This window comes from Pristiophorus japonicus, chromosome 11, assembly GCF_044704955.1.
Source record: "Pristiophorus japonicus isolate sPriJap1 chromosome 11, sPriJap1.hap1, whole genome shotgun sequence".
Lineage (NCBI taxonomy): Eukaryota > Metazoa > Chordata > Chondrichthyes > Pristiophoridae > Pristiophorus > Pristiophorus japonicus.
The window spans coordinates 175,384,447-175,408,441 of record NC_091987.1 but is presented as its reverse complement, the minus strand read 5'-3'; the positions used below and the strand labels follow the sequence as shown (position 1 = coordinate 175,408,441).

Genomic DNA, 23,995 nt, shown 5'->3' with positions numbered 1-23,995 from the left:
GTGTTCAGTTTGGGGCACCGTACCCCAGGATGGATATATTGGGCTTGCAGAGGATGCAACACAGATTCACCAGAATGATACTAGGCATTAAAGGGTACATAAACTTGGCATATATTCCCTTGAGTTTAGAAGGCTGAGTGATGATCTTTTTCGGACTGCCAACTCTGGTCGGAGGCATTCCTGGAGATTTGATCACGCGGCACCTGATAATATAAGGTTTGGGTCCCCTGTGGTTGAGAATCGTTGTTTGTGGTTTTATGCCAGCAGCGGTTGTGCAAGAATCTCCGAGAACCAGGAGGCCTCGTGTGATCAGGTAAAGAGGGAAAACCAGAGGTTGGAGGACCTTTGATTTCAGCAGTAACTCATAGCAACTCACTGAAGTTGCACCGATAACTAATCGTAATACTGGTAACACTCAGATTCGCCTCAAAACCAAGTTATGCACTGATAGTTTATATGCAACTGATTGTAATAGGTGTACTGCGCCACTATCATAGAAACATAGAAAATAGGTGCAGGAGTAGGCCATTCGGCCCTTCTAGCCTGCACCGCCATTCAATGAGTTCATGGCTGAACATGCAACTTCAATACCCCATTCCTGCTTTCTCACCATACCCCTTGATTCCCCTAATAGCTGCATATAATCCTACCTATAGCTAGCAGGTATTCTATAACCCACTGATAACTGCAGCCAGAATACCCCTGCAGCCACAATGTGAGGTCAGGCTCTCCGGGGGGTCGGCCATTTTTAACAGGTCCGATCTCTCTCCCGATCTCCTTGGACTCCGCTTTGGACTCGGTTCCGTGTGAAGGTGACAACTCTGAAATGGGAGCCTCGGTCAGAGCTGTTCTATTCTTGGATGCTGGACTTCACAAAGCACCCCGGCCGGCACAGACCGACCTGAACCAATCAGAGAGATCGCACAAAGGCCAGCGGGCTCAGTACTTGGGGCTCTTCACAGGGCACATCGTCTGAACCTCAGCTCAGCACCAACATTTCTAAACCACTCCCTGGGCTCAGTCTCAATACAGGAGAGTCCATCGAATTATAGACATTGCAGCACAGGAGGCGGCCAGTCGGTCCCTGATGCTGGTGCTCTGTCCCATAACCCCATTCCCTCCAGATCCTTTCATATCCCTCCTTTTCAAATACATTACCCATTTCCTTTCTAAGTTATGTTCTAATCTCGGCCTCAACAGTTACTTGTGGTGAGCTATTCCATGGTCACCGATAAGACCTGAATTTCCTGGTTGCAAGCTGCCTGGGCGAACTTTACTCTTTAAATTTCTCACCATGGCAGGGCCGCCTGGCCCCCACCACCCCCATGAACCCCCTCCCCGCCCCCCGGCACTACTGTGCATCAGTTGGAGGCCTCTCCACTCGGGGATCTTCGGAGAGCCTCCACTGCGCAAGCACAAGATTTCGGGCTTTGTTTTGTTTGTAGATTTCTTGATCCAATGTGCAGTCCTTTCGTGGCCCTTCGTGGCTGATTGGGGAACTGCGCATGCGCAGAAAAGGAGAGCACCTTATTCCACCTGTGAGTGTGAGAAGGGAGAGGACAGAGTTGGAGGTTAGAGAGCAGGGAGGTGGCATTGGAGAGGGGGCAGTCTGAGTTGCAGAGGGGGCAGTGTGAGAAATTTAAACCCACAAATTCTTCAGCAGCCATTCCTCTCATCATTGAGGATGAGTGGCCAGAAATCTTCTATGAAGACTGGCAGAACCAAACCCAGAGCTCCCTGGTTCAATGAACAGGAATTGGAGGAGCTAAATCTGCAGGTACAGCGCAGGTACAAGGAACTCGCCCGGGATGGTCGTTGCAAGCTTCCATCAGCCCAAGACCGATGTCTTTGGATTGACTTAGGTCAGATGGTCAGTGCAATGGGCAACACGGATTGGGATGGGGACCAATGCTGCAAACGGTGGAATGATTTGCTGGCGGCAGCTAAAGTGAGCACAAATTTATTCGCCCCCTCCTCTCCAAGGCCAAAAATGTTGCGCGCGCAATGTGTGTGTGTGTGTGGGTGTGTGGGGGCATGAGCAAAGGGGGTAAAGGCTGCAACGTTTCTTTGTGCAGAAAAAACAAGCAGCCAAACAAGCAAGCCTGAGTGCGACCATGAAGAGGTGGTCGAATTGACCAGGCTGGAGGAGCATGCTTTGGCATTGGTGGGTTACCGCCGCTGTGCACCACACACATTGATGCAGATCCGGTGCTACCACATGGTAAGGTTATACTCATCTCTGGTGTCAGTGATGGTCATGGCATGAAAGTACATGCAATGTTAATGCACTTGCGGTTGGACACAGACTTTGTCGCCCATTATTGGTGTGGACATGTAGAGATGGGACTCCTTGCTGACATAATGTGAGATGCAACAGCTCACAACTCACTTTCATTACTCCCCCCGCCCCTCCATCCCCCTACAGACTTAAATTGTGTCCTGTACTTGCAGTTGCTGACTCGGACACCACGGATCTGGAGAGACCATCGACCTCTGGCCTTCACAAATGCCATTACATCCTTGCATCTCCCACCCCAATGTTCTCCACACCCGAAGACACCGGATCCTTCCTGCACCCCTAGCCCACGTCACCCATGTCCACCACTCCCACTTCCGCCACCCAGGGCCAGGAAGAACAGGAGAGTAGGGAGAAGGGCCCGTCTTTCTACCCCTTGACCTGGAGGGGCCAGAACCAGCTGACATCAGCTTCCTGCCAAGTCAACCAAGTGTCCGCAGAACCTCGCCGTCGGGCTCCGATTTCTTGGGCTTTCCAATGGACTACACAGACACAAGCTCCACCAAGCGCAGAGGCCGTGGCTCGAAGGGAAGCAAGGCGTCAGCACCCAGCAGCAGCGAGCAACCACCTGCGGATGCATCACGGCTCTCTGTACTCAACCAGATGGTGTAGCTATCAAGCACCGGCATGGAGATAGGTCGCGACATGCTGCAGACCATGGCTGGGATAGCTGGCAGCATCGCCTCCTTCAGCCAGCAGTATGATCAGAGGATGGAACGCCTCATTGCAATCTTGGAGCGCACAACAGAAAGTGTTGAGGCACGAGGCAAGAGATGGCTCCTGCACGCGTGCTGCAAGCCCCCGAGCCTACACCCTCAAGACACACAGAGCCGGAGGAGCAGGAGCTCCCGGCGCCTTCGGTCCCGCACCTTACCGTTTCACCAAGATGCACACATCTACGCACATCCCACTGCCCTCCTGCACAATCTCCTCAACCAGAGGCAGTGAGGGACAGGGGAGGGCCACGTCATCGTGTAGACATGAGGAGGAAGAAGACATTGGGCGTCGCTGCAAGGGAGGGGGGGGAGGGGGAGAGAGGTGGTGGTGCCGGGTAGAGGGGTGGGTAAATTTACGTAAATTTAATAATCTCATGTAACCTTTGTTATTGTGCACTTGTAAATACACTCACATTGCTGACCCTCTGTTGGTGCGTGTGTCATTTTAACGTCATGTGTGGTGCGTTGTGAGAAACACACATCTGTCCCTCAGGTCATCTGCTTCATCAGGGATATCTTCCCATCCACATCTGACTGCAGTGTATAATGGGTCCCGTCATCAGGCCATCGCAAGGCGACAAGGAAGGGTCACCAATGCAGGAAACCCACCATTCAATTACTCTCAGTTAATCTACTTGCAGGGCAGACCTTAAGCTTGCACTTCAACCCTATTTTTCGAGGCCAAACATGGAGGAGTGCCACTACTGAGATGACAGGTCACCAGTTACATTGCAGTACATTGTGAGAGACAATTAATGAATCAACTTGAATGTACAACATGTGAGATGCTGGACACTTTACAGTCACTCAATAATTTTCCCTTTGCCATTGGCGTTCTCAATGAAGGACTTTCAGCAAGGTGCAACAAAAAAGCCTCCATCAACTTAGATACATTTCAGTCGCTTTTATGACATCCAATTAAACATCACCATCAGCAAGAAAGTAATGCAACACTGACCTAACTTGGGGCCTAGGAACAGAAGGCACGGCCACCGATGGTTGAGCGATTACAATCACGGATGCTCAGGAGGGCTGAATTAGAGGAGCGCAGACATCTCGGGGAGTTGTGGGGCTGGAGGAGATTACAGAGATAGGGAGGGACGAGGCCATGGGGGGATTTGAAAATAAGGATGAAAATTTTGAAATTGAGGCGTTGTTTAACCGGAAGCCAATGTAGGTCAGCGAGCATAGGGGGTGATGGGTGAATGGGGCTTGGTGCGAGTTAGGACACAGGCAGCTGAGTTTTGGAATACAATCTTCAAATTAGAGCTAGGTCATCTAGGAATGAAATTATAAAGAATTTTTGGATTCTGTGGGCCAATTGGAACTTTCAAGACTGAGATCCATAGATTTTTGTTGGATAAGTGTATCAAGGGATATGGACGAAGGGGAAAATGGAGTTGAGGTGTAGATAAATCATGAACTATTAGTGAAGGATCGAGCGGCTGAATGGCCGACTCCTATTCTTATATTTCTTAATGGGAAACATCATTAGAAATGCTATTAGTGATTGGCTAGATCACTTGGGCTTCCTACGAGATACTTCAGAAAGCAGCAGCCTTCCGTGACTTTCAAAACGCAATTGGATATATACTTCAAACGGAAAACAATGCAGTGTCATGGGGATAGAGCAGGGAACTGGGACTAATTGGAAAGGTCCGGCACAGACATGATGGGCCGAATAGTATCCTTCTGTGCTGTAAGATTCTCTGTGAAATCTCCCATCTGAAAGGATAGCATAACTTTTCTCTCAGATGCTGACCGACCGGCTATATAGTCTTTGCATTGCCGTTTATTTTTAATAGTTAATTACTTAAACGGGATTTAAGATGGCAGTGGCCATTCTGTCAGTGAGAATATTCAACATCACCAGAGCAAACACTGTAAAGTTGCAATCTTTCCACCTCTAGGTCCAAATCTTGCAGTAAAATTACAGCATAATATGGCTTTATACTTACTATTGAAAGTCTTTTTTTAAAATACATTACAGGCAATTCTCGATTATCCGGGTCACTCGGGGATTGGGCTATGCCGGGTAAACGATTTCTCCGTTAGACCGAGTTGACATTATAAAGTTAAAACTTCAATGAATAAATACTGTGCAATCAGCTACAAACAGTAACAAGGCAGTTAAGTATGGACATTACCAGCATGCATGTAGGTGGCCTCGAGAGGAGATTGTCTAGCTCCGGGGTTCTGGAGTGCACTGCCTTCCCGGCCCGAAAGGACTCTGACGTCAGTGGAGACCGTGAGAGACAGCGGCTACAGCAGCGCGCACACACACACGGAATTTTAAATGCCGTTACAACGGTTTCCCATTGCATCCGTGTGCGGATAATCGAGAGTTGCCTGTATATTATTTTGAATCATCAATTTCTCACTCAGTAATGAAATACAATCCACTCTTTTTAAGGTTGAGGCCTGCATGTAGGTCTTCAAATAACCCCCAGGAGGAACAGGGAGGGTTGCTAAATTCAAAGGTCATCTGGTGACATGAACCTGGCCTTCTAGTGACAAGACCATCCTCTCCCCCCTCTCTCTCTCCCCCTCGAAAAGGTGCAAGAGGCAAACCAGGACAGAGCCAGAATGTTAGGGTTATCCTCTTAGTGCAAGCTGATTGTCATTCTGTTGGGGAAGGGGGGAGGACAAGCTGTTAGAAGGATAGGTGCTGGGTCTGAGAGGTCAAAGATGGCGGAGGAACTTTGACCTCGGTGTGGTTAATTAAGTCACTCAAGCCAGTGTCATTTCGCAACACAACGGCGCTGTGAGCCAGGGTGCCCTGGAGTGATGGGGTTCAGACTCAATGCTGAGCTCCTGATCCTGTGAGTGATACTGTGGGGCAATACCATTTGGAGGACGGGGTGTGGGGAGAGGGCAAAAGCAGGTGGCAGAAACCTCAGTGCACTAAATGGGAAGATTAAAGTTGAACTTTTTCAGACCGTTCAAAAGAAGCAGCATATTTGGTTTGTGCCACATTGGCGGTTTCATCGCCCTCTCAGGAATAAAGGTGCTAATTCTGGCATGCAAGCCATAAATCCATTAAGCTGCATATACCAAAGAGCCCAACGCAGCAGCGCGTGTCTCCATAGCAACTGGACAGGGCTCGCAGGGTGTTCTGGGAACCAGGGAAGCCATGTTGATTATTGGTTCCATGGGATAGGGATAAAGCGCAACCATAGCGATGCAATTTGGCAGACTGTTGTCGAATGTAGTTTGTGAGTACAGAGCCACGTTTTATGTTTCTTTTTAGCCATTCGGCCGACAACAGAAATGTTTCACACATTCCACCATTTGCATAATTTATTCACATTTTATCTTTACTGATTTAGTGTACAAAAAGCAAACGCAGTTAAACTCACTGGGACCGCGGGCACAGAACTTAACCCATTGGAAAGGGACGGTGAGTATGGGGGGGGGGGGGGTACACTTTTTGTTCCATGTGCTCCCTCATTTCATGGAAGAAGTAATAGTTTGAGCAGAGTTTTTGTGAAAGTTTTAGTTTCATTCATGGTGCACAGACTCTAAAGCCAGGCCCCCCTTCACGTCAAGGGGGGAGACACACCCTATCAGCTGATGTGTCTAGTATTTGCATAGTAAGCGCCTGCAGCAAATACACCCCGATGTCTTCTCTTGAATTGCTTTTATTATTCCTTTGATGGGAAGATTCCGGAGGGACTTGGAAATATAAAGTAACTGGTTATTACCACACCGATGTGAGTGTCTTTTCAGACACAACTGCTGTTCCAGAATTCTGCAAATCACATTCTAGAAGGCCAACTTTAACTCCTGCTGAGAAAGAAAGACTTGCATTTTATATATGCCTTTCCCAAACGCTTTACAGCCAATGAAGTACTGTTGTAATGTCCGAATCGTGCAAGCCAATTTGTGCACAGCAATCTCTCACAAATAACGCTATGATAATGACCAGATAATCTGTTTTTTTGTTATGTTGATTGACGGATAAATATTGGGCAGGACATCGGGGATAACTTCCCTGCTCTTCTTCGAAATTGTGCCATGGGATCTTTTACATCCACCTGAGAGAGCAGACGGGGCCTCGGTTTAACGTCTCATCTGAAAGTCGGCACCTCCGACAGTGCGGCGCTCCCTCAGCACGGCCCTGGAAGTGTCAGCTTAGATTTATGTGCTCGAGTCCCTGGAGTGGGACTTGAACCCACAACCTTCTGACTTAGGGATGAGAGCGCTATCCACTGAGCCACGGCTGACAGGATTGACAATCCGGCACAGGAGCCGTATTCCTGGACGATTTTGCCGGCCAGACCTCATTGCTTACTGGTTTTGGGCAATAAATGGCAGCTGATTGGTCGGTGGGGCAGGATGGTGATTGGTCAGCGGGGCAGGATGGTGGTTGGTCGATGGGGCAGAGTGGTGATTGGTCAGCGGGGCAGGATGGTGATTGGTCGACGGGGCAGGACGGTGATTGGGCGGCAGTGAGAGAAGACTGCCGGCAGGAAGGGGGAGTTTTCTCAGGTTCTAGGAAAGGGGCAGAGTCTGGGGTAGTGGAGGAACAAAAAAATAGGAGCAGGAGTAGGCCATCTGGCCCCTCGAGCCTGCTCCGCCATTTAATAGGATCATGGCCGATCATCGACCTCAACTCCACTTGCTCCTGGTAGGGCCCTGCTCATCCTGCAAGGTTTTTCCACTGACCTGAGCTGGGTCTCGCTGGCCGTTCAACTGCTTGGCGGGACGATCACAGTCAGCTGCCTCTCGGGATTGGGCTAAAACCCCTGCAGGGGTTCATGTGCGTCATGGGACCCCGATTTACATTTACCGATGAGGTTCTCGCCTGGGGGTCCGACTGGAGCCTGGGCTGCCACCATAAGCGGCGGGCGTTAAAATGCCGAATCGGCGGGCCCGGAGCGGGGGATGGAGCCTTCCCCCACTCCTTTCCTGCTGCTCAGGGAGGGTTAAAATTGCCCCTTTCGGCTGAGGCTACAGATATTCGTTGTGGAGCCGATCCAGGAGGCACAAGTATGTGCCCCAGTAGTGACATCACCGAAGGCCTAGCAGGGTGGGAGACCTGTCCTGAGCTGCCCATGCCCGTGATAATACTCACATTCTCACAAAAACTTCTGTCTGGCAACTATTTTTGCATGTGAAATGTTGGAGTACTTTGGTTTCTTGGCTTTTCCTCCATTTTTACGTTGATTGAAATGAGTTGTGTTGTGCACATCAGAGTCTTCTGTTGAGTGTATCTGACGTACACCCCTGATTGTCAAACTACAGCAATTGTTGTGGACCTGATTGAAGAAGGCCCCAACCTCTGGATTTCCTGCCTAGAGTCAAGGACCCCTATCGCTCGGCCATATTTGAGTGGGCACTGGCAATTTCTTCTCTCTCAAAAACAAACAATTCTGTTTTAAAATCATTTCAAAAATTGTTATAAAAAATGCATTATCTGCAATCAGTACTCCACATATTTTGTTCACACATTTTTAAAGTTTCATGGCGTTGTGGTAGCTAATCTACGAACACATATGGCAGCTGAGTTGCCTACATATTTGCCTGAATAACATGGTGTGCTGAGAAAGACCCTTACTCGTGCACATGTTGGAATGTTACGCTGTGGCCTACTGAGGGTTATCAGGTAGCACTAATGCAAAACAAACACCTTGGGGTGAGGGGAAACAACACGTATACTCTGTGAAACACTGTAAACTAGGATAAAAAGTTATTTACAGCTTTTGTACACATTTTCCAAAGCTCTGTCACCAATTTCTCACATGCTGTCGTAGCAGCTCACATTCACGACAGAGGCAAAGCATTTCACTTTCCAACGGCATTTACACTTCACTGTTAAAGGAGATAATGTCAAAGAGAACAGCCCAGTATCTGAGTGTACCGGGGCTGGGATCATGTCCCAGTATCTGCGTGTACCGGGGCTGGGATCATGTCCCAGTATCTGAGTGTACAGGGCCTGGGATCATGTCCCAGTATCTGAGTGTACAGGGGCTGGGATCATGTCCCAGTATCTGAGTGTACCGGGGCTGGGATCATGTCCCAGTATCTGAGTGTACAGGGGCTGGGATCATGTCCCAGTATCTGAGTGTACAGAGCCTGGGATCATGTCCCAGTATCTGAGTGTACCGGGGCTGGGATCATGTCCCAGTATCTGAATGTACAGGGGCTGGGATCATGTCCCAGTATCTGAGTGTACAGGGCCTGGGATCATGTCCCAGTATCTGAGTGTACAGGGCCTGGGATCATGTCCCAGTATCTGCGTGTACAGGGGCTGGGATCATGTCCCAGTATCTGAGTGTACAGGGGCTGGGATCATGTCCCAGTATCTGCGTGTACAGGGGCTGTGATCATGTCCCAGTATCTGAGTGTACAGGGGCTGGGATCATGTCCCAGTATCTGAGTGTACCGGGGCTGGGATCATGTCCCAGTATCTGCGTGTACAGGGGCTGTGATCATGTCCCAGTATCTGAGTGTACAGGGCCTGGGATCATGTCCCAGTATCTGAGTATGCAGGGCCTGGGATCACGTCCCAGTATCTGAGTGTACAGGGGCTGTGATCATGTCCCAGTATCTGCGTGTACAGGGCCTGGGATCATGTCCCAGTATCTGAGTGTACAGGGGCTGTGATCATGTCCCAGTATCTGCGTGTACAGGGCCTGGGATCATGTCCCAGTATCTGAGTGTACAGGGGCTGTGATCATGTCCCAGTATCTGCGTGTACAGGGCCTGGGATCATGTCCCAGTATCTGAGTGTACAGGGGCTGTGATCATGTCCCAGTATCTGCGTGTACAGGGCCTGGGATCATGTCCCAGTATCTGAGTGTACAGGGCTGGGATCACATTTAGTGGCTCAGTATTTGCATCAGGCTTGACCCCTATCATGATGCAGAGTAAATGTGCTTTTCTGTGCAGTGCTGCCCGAAAGAGGTGAGGGAGGCAGTGGGAGGAGGCAGACACAGAACGCGGAGCGAGGGAGGGACAAAAAAGGAACTGAATTTTGCAACGAGAACGGCTTTGGCAGAGCATTCGATTTAGAACGTGCCTTAAGAGGGGGAGGAAGACCTGGAACACATTTCTGCTCCCCTCGCCCCGCACCCCCTCCCCCACCTTCCAGCTGTTTGTGGAAAGCTGAGGCTCACACCCGTGAAGCTCCATCACCATCGCTCTGGGCGAGCACTGATTACAGTGCAGAGGCTGGTGCTGGTGAACCAAACCCTGTATCAGTCCAGAGCACCGCATCAATATCACCCCTGGCCAGCCTGTCAGCGGACGACCTCTGGTGACCCCACAATGCCCTCCGAAATCACCAAAGCAGCCGATAGATGAAGATTGGTGCCGCTGCCAGTGGGTAAGATGGGTGGGTGACTCCTGTCCGAACAACCGCATGGCCTTTGACCCTGACCTGACGGGACTGATTCAAAATTGGCAATGGTGGAGGGGCTGAGTGACAGAGGTCAGGAATTCAGTCCGGCATTGAGGGCAGATGCACTTCAAGGCCGATCTTTGGGCCCGACGTACTCTCCTCCCTTTGTTGAAGAGAATGTTGGTGATGTCCTTGTAGAACTGGGCCCGTTTGATTTGCCTGTCGCCGACAGATGATCGTACCTCAGTAAGAGTTCATCAAACGATCGACATAGGTGGGTTGAACCTAGCCACAAAAGAACTCTGTCCCACCGGCATTGGGACCAGGCCAGTACATGGAGTGCCAGGTGACAGGAGAGGTGGGGACGAAGTCTATCACAGTTCTGACGCCCAGGCAATTCGTTGTTGCAATGGAGCGGTTCCAAATTGATGGGAGGTTTGGGGAACGTGGCCGAGGATGACTCCATCTGAAGAGGAAGTGGTCCTGTTCAAGACTCCAGCTTCAGGGAAAGCGCGAGCAGAAACGTCGGCTTTATTGTCGGGCCTTGATGGTGCCAGGTTGCCGTCAGTCCGGTTGTGGGGGTGAGTTGGCGGGGGAGGTGGGAGCGGGGGCAGGTGGGAACTTCAGACATGGGTCTGCATCCGTCTCTGCAGTGGCCGGGTTAAGTCTGAGTTCTGGGAGGACGAGTGGGAGTAGTGGGAGGAGGCCGAGGCCTTGCTGGCTTCGTCGAACTGGACCGAGCTGTCCTGCTTGCTGTTGCTGCTGACGCTGCTGTTGCACTGGTTGTCCAGGAAGGAGTTGCTGTCGCTCATGGAGCCTCGCTGGTACTCCCGCTCGCACAGCTCGATGGAACTGCTGCCATTGCCCAGCACGAAGCGCTGCCCGTACTCGTACATCCGGTTGGCCGCGCTCAGCTGTGTGTAGAGGGTGGAGAAGGACATGCCCGTGGGCACCCGCTGCTTCACACTGGGCCGCTGGTCGGCTGGGCACCCCGCGGTGGCGGTGTTGGCTGCTGGCCGGAGGTCCGGGAAGGTGTGCACGCTGTAATAGCCGTTGGTGGGATCCTGCGAGGGAAAGGAAACCCAGCGGTTACGATCAAATACTGCTTTTAGCCAGTCCGGTTGCCCTTTGAGGGAATAGTAAATCCTTTCAGCAAAAAAAATTTATATTTTATGAGTAAACTTGAGGTCATCCAAATCTCGGCAGCCTGTATCCTAACGCGCACCAAGTCCCGCTCACCCATCACCCCTGATCTACATTGGCTCGCAGTTAAGCAATGCCTCGATTTCAAAATTCACATCCTTGTTTACAAATCCCTCCATGGCCTTGCCCCTCCCTATCTCTGTAATCTCCTTCAGCCCCACAACCCCCCGAGATGTCTGCGCTCCTCAAATTCTGCCCTCTTGAACATCCCTGATTGTAATCGCTCAACCATCGGTGGCTATGCCTTCAGCTGCCCTAAGCTCTGGAACTCCCACCCGAAACCTCTCCGCCTCTCTACTTCTTTTTCCTCCTTTAAGATGCGCCTTAAAACCTACCTCTTTGACCAAGCTTTTGGTCATCTGCCGTAACTTCTTCTTATGTGGCTTGGTGTCAAATGTATTTGATTTGTCTTAAAACACCCCTGTGAAGCGCTACGTTAAAGGGGCTATATAAATACAAGTTGTTGTTGTTGTTGAGTGACCACAAAGGGGTTGCTAATGCAAGGCCAGACTTCAGTTAATTGGGCGAAGAAGTTAAAAGTCTCTCGGCCCAGTTCATGTAGGTTGGCACAGTGTAAACTGGTGAGCACAAAACATGTCTAGGCACCTGTGCAGGGAGTGCATATTGGGAATTTGAATTGCTCTAGCTCCTTTCATGATCTCAAGACATCCGAAAGCACTTTACAGCCAATGAAGTACTTTTGAAATGTAGTCACCATTATAACGTGGGGAAATGCAGCAGCCATTTTATATACAGCTAGGTGCCACAAACAACGATAAAATAAAGGCCAAGATGCTGTTACTTGAAGGTAATTGTTAGTCTTATTAAGGCTCATTTTTTAAAATTGTAATTAGTCTGCCAATTCCTGTTACATGTGGGCACTGCAAGGGAGGCCCTATAGAAAAGGTTTCATCTGGGTTGGACTGACCCCTTCACTTGTGTGAACTCTGCTTACATCCTCCTCAACCTTTGGGCCGCAAGAAGGCTGATTTTCCTCTGGTCTCATGTGACATCACTCAAACAGAGTATCTGGTCATTATCTCATTGCTGTTTGTGGGAGCTTGCTGTGCGCTAATTGGCTGCCTTGTTTCCTACAGTACAACAGTGACTACACTCCAAAAGTACTTCACTGGCTGTAAAGTGCTTTGGAACATCCTAAGGTCATGAAGGGCGCTATATAAATACAAGTATTTCCTTTTTTTTCCTTTTTTCTTTTCAAGACTGAGATTGACAGAGTTTTGTTGGGTAACGGTAAGGTATCAAGGGATATGGAGCTAAAGCGGGTAAATGTGGTTGAGGTACAAATCAGCCATGATCTAATTGAATAGTGGAACAGATTGGAGGGGCTGAATGGCCTCCTCGTGTTCCTATGTTCCGTTTCATCCCTTCATTCACCAAAAATAGAAGGACCTTTCTTAACTGATTCTCTCTTGTCTCTATGAACAACGCGATCCTACAGGGCATCCTGAGGCATGCCTTAGGAATAAAATTTAAATATTATAATGAGCTGACTTGGCATTATGGGGATGGGGTCAGGAGTGCTCCCAGAGCAGCCAGAACTGCCTCATCAATGCCAAGTGTAGTGAGACCTTCCACCCTGCCCTCGTTCTACACACGTCTTTCCCTCCCCACCCCAGCCTGTCCTCTCCTTCACCTGCTCGATAAAAGGTACTGGACGCACAATTTGGGCTTGACAGGGTAGATGCAGGGAGGATGTTTCCTCTGGCTGAGGAGTCTAGAACCAGGGGTCAAAATAAGGGGTTGTCCATTTAGGACTGAGATGTCGAGAAACTTCTTCATTCAGAGGGTGGTGAGTCTTTGAAATTCTCTACCTCAGAAGAGGCTCAGGATTTAAGTATATTGAAGACAGAGATCGATAGATTTTTGGATATTAAGGGAATCAAGGGATATGGTGACAGTGCAGGCAAGTGAAGTTGAGATAGATCAGCCATGATCTCATTGAATGGCAGAGCAGGATCGAGAGGTCTGCTCCTAATTCTTCCTTATGTTCTAATTTGCTAATGTTGTGTAATGCAGCAGGGAGCATCACTCGGCTCCACTGATTTCTCAAGTGGACAGTCGGCCAGAAAGAACAGACCAGGAGCCAAGTCACCTCTTTCTTTGACTTTTGATGCGTCTGGTAGGACAAGACCCATAAGTTAGCCGTTTTCAATCATGTCAATTGTATTTAGTTTTGAATTCAAAGCATTAAGTTTGATGCAGTTGACACCGATACCTGAAGATTGTGATTGGATGGGGAGGGATTGTCCTATCTTCTGGCTCCATGTGCCTTCAGAAAGCTCCGAATACCCTCGCAAACCCTCCAATCCTGCTCCAAGTCTCACTGCCGGGGAATGGGGGCGGGGGAGGTCACTTCAGTCGGACACCCAGTTGCAAAGAAAGTGAGGTGGGAGGGCCATGGACACCCTTCCTGCCTCATTAGCATAATTCAGGCCCAGCCCCGCCCACTTAGAACATCTGGAAATCCCACACCAGGTCGCCGCACCCATTTCCTCTTCCTTGTGTCTGGGACAGTGGTCCAATGATCGCAACGACAGTAGAGTTTATATCAAAATCAATTGGAGAACTGAAAGTACTTTGAGCAGTAGAAACTCTATTGTGAGATTTTCCAACCTTGATGTGCTGGTATTCCTTCTCCTCTTCCTTGAGGACTTCTAGTTGCTTCAGCACAGGGTCCTGCTCAAAATCTCCTCTGTCGATCTGTAAACAACACACAATCATCATTGTTCCTCTTCTCTCTCACCTTCCCCCTCCCCCATTCATCCACAGCCAAGTATTTGTAAGAAGGCAGGAAGAATAGAACAACAGAATATTTTTTAAATGTTGAGAAACTATTAAATGTTGGTGTTCAGAGAGATTTAGGTGTCCTCGTACAGGAAACACACAGATGCAGCATGCAGGTACAGTAAGCTGTTAGGAAGGCAAATGGTATGCTGGCCTTTTGGGGGTTGGAGTAGAAGAATAAGGAAGTCTTACTACAACTGTACAGGGTTCTGATGAGACCACACTGTAATGGATTTGCTTCATGGGTTCTTTGCTTAAGAATTCATAAGAATTAATTGCTATTAAGAACTAGTTGGTTTATTAGCAAAGGTTTAACAATCACATTACACATTATCAGTTCATCCACCAGGCTCACAACCATCTGCCTCATCGTGGATCCCCCGAACCCAACTGGCTGGGGGTTTATTGAGCCTTGTGAACATCATGTGTCTGGCTAAGCCACTCCCAACTCAACAGCTCTACAAACCTGTGAGCAAACATTACACACACCTGGAGTACTGTGCACAGTTTTGGTCTCCTTATCTGAGGAAGGACATACTTGTCTTCGAGGTGGTGCAATGAAGGTTGACTAGATTGTTGCCTGGAATGAGAGGGTTGTCCTATAAGGAGAGATTGAGTACATTGGGCCTATACTCTCTGGAGTTTAGAAGAATGAGAGGTGATCTCAGCGAAACATATAAGATTCTGAGGAGGTTTGACAGGGTAGATGCAGAGAGGTTGTTTCCCTGTTAACCAGGGGCATAGTCTCAGGGTAAGGGGCTGGCCATTTAAGATTGAAATGAGGAGGAATTTCTTCACTCAGAGGGTTGTGAATCTTTGGAATTCTCTGACCCACAGAGCTGTAGATACTCAGTTGTTGAGTATATTCAAGGCTGAGATAGATAGATTTTTGGACTCTAGCGGAATAAAGGGATATGGAAATCGGGCGGGAGAGTGGAACTGGGGTCAAAGATCAGCCATGATCTTACTGAATGGTGGAGCAGGCTTGACGGACCGTATGCCCTACTCCTGCTCCTAATTCTTATGTTCTTATTTATTTCTCGAGGATAAATTTCTGCAACTTGCATTGCCAAAGACTCAGGCAAATGATAGCAGTCTAGTGTTACCTACTGCACAAGAGTGCTTCAATTTAACGGATGTTCCCTCTCATACTCCGAGCCTTTGATGTCTTTCTCAACTGGGTTTCGCTATTCCAAGGACATTGCTGAGAAAGGTCATTTTATATTAAAAGTTAAAGAGAAGAGGGACTCTAGCTGAGAAAGCTTAAGGTATGGCAGGGTTCACAATAAATTACGGATGAAGAATTTCATTTTAGTTCATTAATTCGGATCAAGCCTATGTTCTTCCCATATCAACATTGAATTGATTTTAGAATTATTCCAGGGTTTCTCCTTCCATTATTCCATCCATGAATCTATTCCTGATGTCGAGCATCTCTGTGTGCAATGTAGAACTTCCTGATATTCATCCTAAATTTACCTTTTGCTAGTTTGAACCCGAGTCCCCCTGTTCTTGCTCACCATTTTATCTTTCCATTGTATTTACTATCTTGTTTACCTGGACATTTATCACATTGCTGTTTGTGGGAGCTTGCTGTGCACAAATTGGTTGCCGCAATTCCTACATTACAACAGTGGCTACACTTCAAAAGTACTTCATTGACTGTAAAGTGCTTTGGGATGTCGTGAGGACGTGAAAGGCGCTATATAAATGCAAGTCTTTCTTTCTTTCTTCAAATTAATCACCAAGGCGCGTTTCCGCTAATTGCAGCTGCCTGCGGGCCTTCGACGAGGCCCTTGAACTTAAGCTGATTATTTGAGGCGTAAAATTTGAGGCTGGCTATTTGCCTCCAAAAAATCCTGCAAATCCATTGACAGGATAGATGCATCAACATCAGCGTTCTCTCTCAGGCCAACATCCCCAGCATCGAGGCATTGACCATGCTCAATCAGGCCTGATGGTCGGGCCACATTGTCTGCATGCTTGATACTAGACTCTCGAAACAAGCGCTCTACTCCGAGCTCCGACACGGCAGGCAAGCAAGCCCCAGGAGGGCAGAGAAAACACTTCAAGGACACCCTCAAATCCTCCTTGAAAAAATGCAACATGCCTACCGACTCTTGGGAATCCCTGGCCCAAGACCACTCAAAATGGAAAAGTATCCGAGAAGGCGGCGGACACTTTGAGCCTCTTCGCCGGGAGCATGCAGAAGCCAAGAGCAAACAGCGGAAGAAGCGCACGACAAATCAAATACCTCACCCACCCGTCTCTCCAACCACCACCTTCCCCACCTCTGACAGAGACTGTAGGTCCTGCATTAGTCTCATCAGTCACCTGAGAACTCATATTAGGAAGCAAGTCATCCTCGACTCCAGGGGATGGCCTAAGAAGAGAAGGACACTAATATACCTTTTAAAAGCTTATGAAAATAATGTTTTTCAAAATTTACTAAGAAACTGAAATGGATGTTAAATTATGAGGAAAGATTGCTTAAACTTGGCTTGTATGCTCTTGAGTAGTTCTTACTACTAGGGGAATCAAGAGGTATGGCGAGAAAGCAGGAATGGGGTACTGAAGTTGCATGTTCAGCCATGAACTCATTGAATGGCGATGCAGGCTCGAAGGGCCGAATGGCCTACTCCTGCACCTATTTTCTATGTTTCTATGAGTATAGAAGATTGAGGGGTAATCTGATCGAGATATTTAAAAGGGCAAAAGGATTCAATAGGGTAAATACGGAGAAACTATCGAGAACGAGGGAACTTAATCTTAAAATTAGAGCTGGTCATTCAGGAGAGAAATCAGGGAGCATTTTTTCACACAAAGAGCAGTAGAAATGTATAATTCTCTCACCCAAATGACTGTGGATTAATTGGATCTTTCAAGATTGAGATCAATAGAGTTTTCTTAGATAAGGGTATCGAGGAATAGCGATCAAAGTTAAGTGAATAGAGTCGCGGTGCAGATCTGCCACGATCTGATTGTATGGCGGTATAGGCTCGAGGTGCTGATGTTCCTTACGCAAATTGTGCTCGGAGCTTGGAGAGTAGCCAATGTAGCACCTCAGTTCAAGAGGGGAGAGAAGGATAAACCAGATAACTGTTTAGGCCAGTTGTCGGCAAACTCGTAGAATCCATAATTCAAGAACAAATCAGCATTATGTCAGTTTGATGGAATGATCAAGAATAGCTGGGAAGGATTTGTTAAAGGAAAGTCATGTTGGACAAATTTAATTGTGATTTTTGAAGAAGAGAATAGATAAAAGGGAATGTAGGTGCAGTACATTTGAATTTACAGAAGTCGTTTGATAAGGTGTCTCTCAGGAGACTTGTTAGAAAAATTCAGGTGTCTGGTGTAAGTGGAAATGTAGCAGCATGGATAGAAAGCTGGTTGCAGATAGGATACAAAGTATTAGAGTAAATGGGTGTTGGTGCAGTAGAAAGGGTTCCCAGGGGATCACTTTGTACTTGATATCGATAGAGCATTTTCAGCCAATATCCCAGACTCCTCCATCACCATCCCTGGGTATGTCCTGTCTCACCGGCAGGACAGACCCATCCGAGGTCATCATCATAGGCAGTCCTTCGAAATCAAAGAAGACTTGCTTCCACTCTAAACGTGAGTTTTCAGGTGGCCGGACAGTCCAATATGGGAATTACAGTCTCTGTCACAGGTGGGACAGACAGTGGTTGAGCGAAAGGGTGGGCGGGGCATCTGGTTTGCCACACGCTCCTTTCACTGCCTGTGCTTGATTTCTGCATGCTCTCAGCGACGAGACTCGAGGTGCTCAGCGCCCTCCCGGATGCTCTTCCTCCACTTAGAGAGGTCTTGGGCCAGGGATTCCCAGGTGCCGGTGGAGATGTTGCACTTTATCAAGGAGGCTTTGAGGGTGTCCTTGAAACATTTCCTCTGCCCACCTGGAGTTCACTTGCCGTAGGAGTTCTGAGTAGAGTGCTTGCTTTGGGAGTCTTGTGTCAGGCATGCGGACGACGTGGGCCGCCCAACAGAGCTGGTCGAGTGTGGTCAGTGTTTCGATGCTGGGGATGTTGCCCTGAGTGAGAATAATGACGTTGGTGCATCTGACCGCCTCGTGGATATGCACCCGAGGTGGTGGTACAGTGGTATACAGTCGGGAGGGAGTGGCCCTGGGAGTCCTCAACATTGACTCCGGACCCCATGAAGTCTCATGGTTTCAGGTCAGCATGGGCAAAGAAACCTCTTGCTGATTACCACCTAATGCCCTCCCTCAGCTGATGAATCAGTACTCCTCCATGTTGAACATCACTTGGATGAAGCACTGAGGGTAGCAAGGGCACAGAATGTACTCTGGGTGGGGGCTTCAATGTCCATCACCATGAGTGGCTTGGTAGCACCACTACTGACCGAGATGGCTGATTCCTGAAGGACAGAGCTGCCAGACTGGGCCTGCAGCAGGTGGTGAGAGAACCAACACGAGGGAAAAACCTACTTGACCTCATCCTCACTAATCTACCTGTCGTAGATGCATCTGCCCATGACAGTAATGGTAGCAGTGACCATCGCACAGTCCTTGTGGAGACAAAGTCTTGTCTTCACACTGAGGACACTCTCCATCGTGTTGTGTGGCACTACCACCATGCTAAATGGGATAGATTCAGAACAGATCTAGCAGCTCAAAACTGGGTATCCATGAGGCGCTGTGGGCCAGCAGCAGCAGCAGAATTGTATTCCACTACAATCTGTAACCTCATGACCCGGCATATTCCTCACTCTCAATTACCATAAAGCCAGGGGACAAAGTCTGGTTCAATAAGGAGTGCAGAAGAGCATGTCAGGAGCAGCACCAGGTGTACCTAAAAATGAGCTGCCAAACTGGTGAAGCTGCAACACAGGACTATATGCTGTTAAACAGCAGAAGAATATCGACAGAGCTAAGCAATCATACAATCAACGGATCAGATCAAAGCTCTGCAGTCCTGCCACATCCAGCTGTGAATGGTGGTGGACCATTAAACAATTAAATGAATATCGGCATGAATATCCCCAGCCTCAATGATTGCGGAACCCAGCACGCGAGTGCAAAAGACAAGGCTGGTGTTTGCAACCATCTGTAGTCAGAAGTGCCGAGTGGATGATCCATATTAGCCTCCTCCTGAGGTCCCCACCATCACAGAAGCCAATTTTCAGTCAATTCGATTCACTCCACGTGATATCAAGAAACGGTTCAGTGCACTGGTTAGAGCAAAGGCTGTGGACCCCAACAACATCTTGGCTGTAGTGCTGAAGACTTGTGCTTCAGGACTAGATGTGCCGCTAGCCAATCTGTTCCAGTACAGCTACAAAACTGGCATTTCCTGACCAAGTGGCAAACTGTCTAGTTATGTCCTGTCCACAAAAAGCAGGACAAATCCAATCCAGCCCCATCAGTCTACTCTCAAACGTTATTCATCTTTCATAGGCAGTCCCTCAGAATCGAGGAAGACTTGCTTCTACTCTTAAAATGAGTCCTTAGGTGGCTGAACGAGAGCCACAGTCCCTGCCACAGGTGGGACAGATAGCCGTTGAGGGTAAGGGAGGGTGGGACAGGTTTGCTGCAAGCTCTTTCCGCTGCCTGCACTTGATTTCTGCACGCTCTCTGCGATGAGACTCGAGGTGCTCAGCGCCCTCCCGGATGCACGTCCTCCACTTAGGGCAGTCTTTGGCCAGGGACTCCCAGGTGTCGATGGGGATGCTGCACTTTATCAGGGAGGCTTTGAGGGTGTCTTTGTAACGTTCCCTCTGCCCACCTTTGGCTCGTTTGTAGTGAAGGAGTTCCGAGTAGAGCGCTTGCTTTGGGAGTCTCTTATCTGGCATGCGGACAAAGTGGCCTGCCCAGTGGAGCTGACCAAGTGTGGTCAGTGCTTCAATGCTGGGAATGTTGGCCTGGTCAAGGACGCTAATGTTGGTGCGTCTGTCCTCCCAGGAGATTTGTAGGATCTTGCGGAGACATCATTGGTGATATTTCTCCAGCGACTTGAGGTGTCTACTGTATATGGTCCATGTCTCTGAGCCATTCAGGAGGGCAGGTATTATTACAGCCTCATAGACCATGAGCTTGGTGGCAGATTTGAGGGCCTGGTCTTCGAACACTCTTTTCCTCAGGCAGCGCTGGCGCACTAAAGGCGGTGTTGAATCTCGTCATCAATGTCTACTGTTGTTGATAAGAGGTTCCCGAGGTATGGGAAATGATCTAAGTTGTTCAGGGCCGAGCCGTGGATCTTGATGACTGCGGGGGAAGTGTTGTGCGGTGAGAACAGGCTGGTTGAGGACCTTTGTCTTATAGATGTTTAGCGTAAGGCCCATGCTTTTGTACGTCGACTAATTACTGGAGTTAAGCCTCTGTATGTGCGCAGACGCAGGCGTGTCTGCATACTGAAGCTCAACGACAAAGGTTGGGGTGGCCTTAGACCTGGCCTGGAGACGGTGAAGTTTGAACAGGTTCCCACTGGTTCTGTAGTTTAGTTCTACTCCAGCGGGGAGCTTGAGCATCAGCAAAGTGATGGAAGGTGTCGTCGACAGTGCTATCAAGCAGCACTTACTCATCAATAACCTGCTCACCAATGCTCAGTTTGGGTTCCGCCAGGACCACCCGGCTCCAGACCTCATTACATCCTTGGTTCAAACATGGACAAAAGAGCTGAATTCCAGAGGTGAGGTGAGAGTGACTGCCCTTGACATTAATACAGCTTTTGACCGAATGTGGCATCAAGCAGCCCCAGTAAAATTGATGCCAATGGGAATCAGGGGAAAAACTCTGCACTGGCTAGAGTCATACCTCGCACAAAGGAAGATGGATGTGGCTGTTGGAAGTCAATCATCCCAGCCCCATTGCTGCCAGAATTCCTCAGTGCAATGTTCTAGGCCCAACCATCTCCAGCTGCTTCATCAATGACCTTCCCTCCATCATAAGGTCAGAAGTGGGGATGTTCCCTGATGACTGCACAGTGTTCAGTGCCATTCACAACTCCAGATAAGGAGTCTGTACCTGCATGTAGCAAGAACTGATAAGTAGCAAGCAACATTTATGCCACGCAAGTGCCAGGCAATGACTATCTCCAACCAGCAAGTGTCTAACAACCGCCCCTTGAAATTACCATCGCCGAATCCCCCAACAGCAACATCCTGCCACTGAAACTTAACTGGACGAGCCACATAAATACTGTGGCAACAAGAGCAGGTCAGAGACTGGGTATTCTGCGGCGAGTGTCTCACCTCCTGACTCCCCAATGCCTTTCCACCATCTACAAGGCACAAGTCAGGAGTGTGATGGAATACTCTCCACTTGCCTGGATGAGTGCAGCTCAAACAACACTCAAGAAGCTTGAGACCATCCAGGACAAAGCAGTCCACTTGATTGGTACCCCATCCACCACCTTCAACATTAACTCCCTCCACCACCGGCGCACCGTGGCTGCAGTGTGTGCCATCTACAAGATGCACTGCAGCAACTCGCCAAGGCTGCACCTCCCACGACCTCTACCACCTTGAAGGACAAGGGCTGCAAATTCCTCTCCAAGTTACACACCATCCTGGCTTGGAAATATATCGCCATTCCTACATTGTCGCTGGGTCAAAATCCTGGAACTCCCTCCCTAACAGCACTGTGGGAGCACCTTCACTACACGGACTGCAGCGGTTCAAGAAGGTGGTTGTCCACCATCTTCTCAAGGGCAATTAGCGATGGGCAATAAATGCTGGCCTCGCTCAAATCAAAGGAACGAATAAAAAAAATTTGCACTTAGATGTAGGAGTAATATATCGCAATTTGCTGATGACAGAAAAGTTATGCTTGACAAGTAATGAGGGGAACTCTATAAGACCAGGAGAACATGGACAGGTTAGCAGCATGGGCAGGCAAGTAGCAGGGGTAAGAAGGTGGGACCACAAAGAACCAGCACAGACCGAACGGGATGAATAGCCTCCCTCTGCATTGTGAGCTTCTGTGGTTCTGGCATGGTTGAATTTCAAAATCAGTTTGAGAGTGCGAAAGTTGGATCTCAAATCAGTGTCCTAAGCTTAAATAAAGGAGACTGCAAAGGTATGAAGGCAAAGTTGGCTAAAGTGGACTGGGAAAATAGATTAATGTATGGGACGGTTAATGAGCAGTGGCGGACATTTAAGAAGATATTTCGTAACTCTCAACAAAAATATATCCCAATGAGAGGAAAGGCTGTAAGAGAAGGGATAACTCTCCGTGGCTAACTAAGGAAATAAGGGATGGTGTCCAATTAAAAACAATAGCATACAAAGTGGCCAAGATTAGTGGGAGGCCAGAGGGTTGGGAATAACCAGCAAAGAACCACTAAAAAAAAATAAAGAGAGGGAAGATAGATTATGAAAGTAAACTAGCAAGAACTATAAAAACAGATAGTAAGAGTTTCTACAGATGTATAAAAAGGAAGAGAGTGGCTAAAGTAAATGTTGGTCCCTTAGAGGATGAGACTGGGGAATGAATGTTGGGGAACAAAGAAATGGTAGAGACATTGAACAAATATTTTGTATCGGTCTTCACCTTCGAAGACCCTAAAAACATCCCAATAATGGATAATCAAGGTGCTATAGGGAGGGAATACAATCACTGTCACTAAAGAAGAAGTATTTGGTAAAATAATGGGACAAGTCCCCTGGACCTGATGGCTTACATCCTAGGGTCTTAAATGAAGTGGCTGCAGAGATAGTGGATGCATTGGTTGTAATTTACCAAAATTCCCTGGATGTTGGGGAGGTCCCAGTGAATTGAAAAACCGCAATTGTAAAGCCCCTACTTAAAAAAAGAGGCAGACGGAAAGCAGAAAATTATAGACCGGTTAGCCTAACATCGATTGGGAAAATGTTGGAGTCCATTATTAAGGAAGCAGTAGCAGGACATTTGGAAAAGCATCATTTAGTCAAGCAGAGTCAGCATGGTTTTATGAAAGGGAAATCATGTTTGACAAATTTGCTGGAGTTCTTTGAGGATGTAATGAGCAGGGTGGATAAGGGGGAACCAGTGGATGTGGTGTATTTGGATTTCCAGAAGGCATTTTATAAGGTGCCACATAAACGGTTACTGCACAAGATAAAAGTTCACGGGGTGGGGGGTAATATATTAGCATGGATAGAGGATTGGCTAACTAACAGAAAACAGAGAGCCGGGATAAATGGGTCGTTTTCTGGTTGGCAAACAGTGACTACAGGGGTGCCGCAGGGATCGGTGCTGGGGCCTCAACTATTTACAATCTATATTAATGACTTGGATGAAGGGACCGAGTGTAGTGCTGATGATACAAAGATGGTTGTGAAAGCAAATTTTGAGCAGGATACAAGAAATCTGCAAAGGGATATAGACAGACTAAGTGAGTGGGCAAAAATTTGGCAGATGGAGTATAATGTGGGAAAATGTGAGGTTATCCATTTTGGCAGAAAAATAGAAAAGCAAATTATAATTTAAATGGAGAAAAATTGCAAAGTGCTGCAGTGCAGAGAGACCTGGGGGTACTTGTGTATGAAACACAAAACGTTAGTAGGCAGGTACAGCAAGTAATCAGGAAGACAAATTGAATGTTGGCTTTTATTGCAAGGGGGATAGAATATAAAAGCACAGAAGTCCTGCTACAACTGTATAGGGTATTG

The 23,995-nt window shown here is 48.2% G+C and overlaps 1 protein-coding gene across 1 annotated transcript in view; it reads right to left on the bottom strand.

The window, feature by feature from the left end:
• Nucleotides 1–10,980: 10,980 nt before the first annotated feature.
• Nucleotides 10,981–23,995, bottom strand: part of kirrel3a (kirre like nephrin family adhesion molecule 3a) — a 267,820-nt gene continuing 254,805 nt past the window's right edge. The window contains exons 15-16 of the mRNA XM_070892817.1: nt 14,195–14,281; nt 10,981–11,421 (exon numbers count right to left, since the gene is read on the bottom strand). Of these exons, the coding sequence (XP_070748918.1) occupies nt 10,981–11,421; nt 14,195–14,281 (528 nt within the window). The remainder of the gene's footprint in view (nt 11,422–14,194; nt 14,282–23,995) is intronic.